At 50.5% G+C, this 4,581-nt stretch overlaps 1 protein-coding gene across 6 annotated transcripts in view; it reads right to left on the bottom strand.

The window, feature by feature from the left end:
- CPLANE2 (ciliogenesis and planar polarity effector complex subunit 2) overlaps window positions 1–3,990 on the bottom strand; it is an 8,747-nt gene extending 4,757 nt beyond the window's left edge. For 2 of the 6 annotated variants that reach the window (XM_006145240.3, XM_006145241.3), the window contains exons 1-2: window positions 3,201–3,304; window positions 2,829–2,998 (exon numbers count right to left, since the gene is read on the bottom strand). In XM_006145240.3, coding sequence (XP_006145302.1) covers window positions 2,829–2,988 — 160 coding nt within the window. In that variant the 5' untranslated portion in view covers window positions 2,989–2,998; window positions 3,201–3,304. Of the gene's footprint in view, window positions 1–2,828; window positions 2,999–3,200; window positions 3,349–3,544 lie in introns of those variants that run through there. The other 4 variants (XM_006145244.3, XM_006145242.3, XM_006145243.3 and 1 more) reach the window with 4 other exon arrangements.
- Between the last annotated feature and the right edge of the window lie 591 nt (window positions 3,991–4,581).

Here is a 4,581-nt window from a genome sequence, read left to right as displayed (position 1 = left end):
CACGCACCCGGCGTGAGTTTTAAACCACCGGGTCCGGGACGCGAACCACGGTGGACTACGTGGGAGTCCAGCGACATAGCCATTATGCTAACTGCTGGTCCCTATTTATCTATTTTAATTTGACCAGAGAGGGACAGAATGAGAGAGAGAGAGAGAGAGAGAAAGAGGGAGAGAAGGAAAGTGAGAAAGCAAGCTGCTAGGTTCGGGATGTGAACCACAGTCAGCCACATGGAAGTCCAGTGCCCTTAGCCACCACGCCACCTACCAGCCCCAGATCCTGCTCTCTTAATCACCAGGAAATGAAGCCTGCCCCAGAATCTGCTTTTTTTTTGGAGAGGTTTTTGCTATAGGGCGTGTGCGTTCACCAGAGAGACAGAGAGAGACAGAAAGAGAGAAATCACCCAGAGGGGATGGCCACACCACAATCCCTTCTCCATTCTCCTCTCGGGATCTTGGGCACTCATGCAGACGCGCCCGGCATGAGTTTAAGCCACTGGGTCTGGGATTCGAACCACAGTCGACTACGTGGGAGTCCAGTGATGTAGTCATTATGCCATCTGCTGGTCCCTGCATTTTTTTTAGAGAGAGAAATTTTTGCTATAGGGCGCCCGTGCTCACCAAAGAGAGACAGAAAGCGAGAATCACCCCCCCAGAGGGAATGGCCACCATGCAATCCCTTCTCCATTCTCCTCTTGTTATTTTTGGCACGTTTGCACATGCACCTGGCATGAGTTTTAAGCTGCTGGGTCTGGGACTCAAACTACATACATGGGAATCCGGTGATATAACCATTATGCCCTCTGCTGGTCCCCAGAATCTGCATTTTAATAGAACTTGGGTTGGAGCCTCTGCCTAGAACCTTGGCCCACTCCAAATAACACCCAGTTCTTTTTTCTTTTCTTTTTTTAAAAAATATTTTATTTAATTTTATTTATTTTATATTTTATTTTACTTTACTTTTTATTTTATTTTATTTTATTTTGAAGTTGACCAGAGAGAGAAGGAAAGTGAGAAAGCAAGCTGCCAGGTCCAGAACTTGAACTGCAGTCAGCTATGTGGGAGTCCAGCTGCCCTAACCACCCACCACCTGCCGGCCCCCCAATTCTTTTTCCTTTCTTTTTTTTAAATTTTATTCATTGTCATTATTTAACTTTAATTTTTTTAAGTTGACCAGAGAGACAGAGAGAGAGAAGGAAAGTGAGAAAGGAAGTTGCCAGGTCCAGGATTTGAACTGGGTCAGCTATATGGGAGTCCAGCCCCTTAACCACAATGCCACCTGCCCCCCCACACACACACACCAATTCTTTTTTAAACATTTTTTGCCAGAGGGCACATGTGCTTGCTGGAAAGACACGGTGGGGGGCACACCCAAGGGAAATGATATGATCATGCCACCATTCCTTCTCCATCTCCCCCTCCTTTCTGGACTTGGGGTACATACAGCACCCAGTGTGGTTCTCAGCCCACCTGGTCTGGGACTTGAACTGTGCAACTGCCATGTGGGATCCAGCTGCCTTAAACACTATATGATGGGTTGGCCTAAAACCTAATTATTTTCCATTTGATACATGAGATTTTTAAAAAAATACTATTATATGTTCTAGATTTCACACATATGAGAGCATGGTTTTTCACAACTCCTTCCTTAACAGAGAATTAGAAAAAAGTATCTCAATTACTACAAGTAAACACTATAGAATCAATATATTGAGTGGTTTTTTTTTTTAAAGAATTGTTTAATTTTATTTATTCATTCATTTATTTTAATTTGACCAGAGAGAAACAGAGAGAGAGAGAGAGAGAGAGAGCGGGAAAGTCAGAAGGCAAGCCACCAGGTTCAGGACTAAAACCACAGTTGGCCAGGTGGGAGTGTCCAGTGCCTTTGGCACCACGCCACCTGCTGGCCCCAAGAGTTTTTGTTTGTTTTTGCTATAGGGTGTGAGCACTCACCAGAGAGAGGTAGAGAGAGACAGAAAGAAGGCGAGCAATCACTCTCTATGGGAGATGGCCATGCCACAATCCCTTCTTCTCCATTCTTCTGTCAGGACTTTGGCCATGTACACACAAGCACAGCATGATTTTCCAGCTGCTGGATCTGGGACTTGAACCATGCAGTCAGCCATGTGGGATACAGTGCCTTAACCTCCACACCACCTGCTGGACCACTGTTTTTGTCTTTTTAATTTTGAGACACATACATGGAGGAGCGGGAGAAAGCACCTCCCAGTGAGGTGTGGCCATACTGCAGCCACACACTGTCTCTTCCATTTTTCCACCCAGTCGGAATTTTGGGCACTCACACATATGAACCTAGCAAGTTTCGCAAGCCCTGGGGTCCAGGATTCAAACTATGCGATAGGCCATGTGGGATGCCCTTCTTTAGCCAGTAGGCCATGGGGCCAGTCCAATATATCAAGATCTTTATGGATGTTTTAAATGTAACACTGTGTCTAGCCCTGTAGTGCAGGGGTTAAGAAAGCCAGATCCCACAGTCATCCGAATCCTGGCCCCAGCAGCTTCTAAAACATGCTGGGTATGTGTGTGCATCCATGACTCAGACCCCAACAGGACAGAGAAATGAAGAAGAGATTGTGGCGTGACCATGCCCCACTGCAGGGTGCTTTCTCTTTCTTCCTCTCTGTCTGTCAGGCACATGTGCCCTCTCACAATGACAAAAAAACAAACAAAACTTGCACAAAGCAATAAAAGCTATGACACATCTATAGGCTGAGGACCCAAAGTCCTAACTTGTGGGCTATCCCCTCCTTAGGGTCCCTGGGGCGGCAGTGTCTCCTGCACAGCAGAATATGGAGGAGGCTGGGCTTTACTTGGCGTGACCTTGGCCAAGTCTGGAGAACTGCTGCAGAGAAGGTTGAAGGCGGGAGGGGATCCACCAAATAGAGTGCCCAGCAGAGGGCCTGGCAGAGGGAGCTCGTCAACAGCATCTCTGGTGACAGTAGTTGCTGGCAGAGTTTCCGCTGTTTCCATGTCCCAGGCTCTGAGAATGGAATATGCTCTAAGGAGATTTCTGGGGGGGTCCCCAGGGAAGGGGCTTCCAGGAGTCCCCAAGGCTGAGGAGTGCAGTGGTGCAGGCTCTCATCTTCCTGCTTCCCTACCGTCCCCCAGGGAGCAACAGGTGACACTTCTCTTCCCAGGGAGTGCCAAGTGACGGGCCAGAGGCTGGGGGAGCCGACACTCACCAAACATGCGCCGGCGGTTCCTGCGCAGGATGCAGGGCAGGTACTCCTTGCCCTCGGCGCTCTCGTGCCAGTCCGGGACAATCACCGAGCCCGGGGCAGGAGGCCGGGCCATGGCCGAGCAGCCCGACAGGGTAGCGGTGGCAGAATGCTGAGAGTAGGGGGGTGGGGAGAGGGTAACTGTCCCAAACGGGCTCGTGATGCTTCTTTACCCGCCTCTGTCCCCTAGTCCCCCAGCCACCAAGTGCAGCTCCACAGCCCTTACTCTGCACTGTCCCCTGGGAAGAGCCATCCCCACCATCCCGATGCCCTGGCAGAGTGTCTACAGAGCCTCCTCCCCTTGTCACCTCGCACAGCCCTGCTGCTCTTCTAACTCCTCGATCCCCATTCCCGGGGCCACTCAGCCCTCACCGTCAGCAGTCCCTACCAGCGGATGGGCAGAGGACAGCGATGGTCCCTTTAAAAGCCAGCCTGGCTCTCCCGCCACCCTGCCCGCCGGGCCTCCTTCCGCCCGGCGTGCGTCTGGCTTCGCGTGCCTCCAGCCCGGGCGAGCGTGCCCAAAAGCGCATGCGCACAGGCTGTTGCCGTGGCGACAGCGGGGATGGGCGGCCGAGTTGGGTTGCAGTTGCTCTTACCAGGACTGCGGCTGGCACCGGTGATGGCGCCAGGACGGGGCCTTCCCTCTGGCGGTGGGGCCTGCAAACCTTGACCAGATAGATCCCTCCACTGGGAGCCTTCCTTGCCTCTCTATGCCTCAGTATCCCTTTTTAAAAAATGTATTTAATTTTATTTATCCATCCATTTATTTTAACTTGACCAGAGAGTGAGAAAGAGACAGAGAGAGGAAGTAAGAAAGCAAGCTACCAGGTCCAGGACTCCAACCATGCTCCCATGCTCGATTATGTGGGAGTGTCCAGCGCCTTAATCACCAGGCCACCTGCTGGTAGTTTCCTCTTTTTTTTTTTTTTTTTTGAGAGGTTTTTGGTATAGGGCACATGCTTGCCAGAGTCAGAAAGTGAGAAATCACCTCCAGGGGGGTTGGTCATGCCACAATCCCTTCTCCTCCGTTCTCTCGGGATGTTGGGCACACACGCACATGAACCCAGTATGAGTTTAAGTCACTGGGTCCGGAACTCGAACCCCAGTCGACTACATGAGAGTCCAGTGACATAGCCATTACACCAACTTCTGGTCCCATGCGTTCCCTCTTCTATAATGTGGGTGTAAAATGCCATTATCTCATAGGACTTCCTTCCTTCCTTTCTTTCTTTCTTTTTTTTTTTGGAGAGGTTTTCTCTATAGGGTGCGTGCGCTCACCAGAAAGAGAGAGAGAGACATAGAGACAGAAAGCGAGAAATCACCCCCCAGGGGGGATGGCCACGCC

This window comes from Tupaia chinensis, unplaced genomic scaffold (assembly GCF_000334495.1).
Source record: "Tupaia chinensis unplaced genomic scaffold, TupChi_1.0 Scaffold000146_1, whole genome shotgun sequence".
NCBI lineage: Eukaryota > Metazoa > Chordata > Mammalia > Scandentia > Tupaiidae > Tupaia > Tupaia belangeri.
This window is presented reverse-complemented; position numbering and strand designations above follow the sequence as displayed.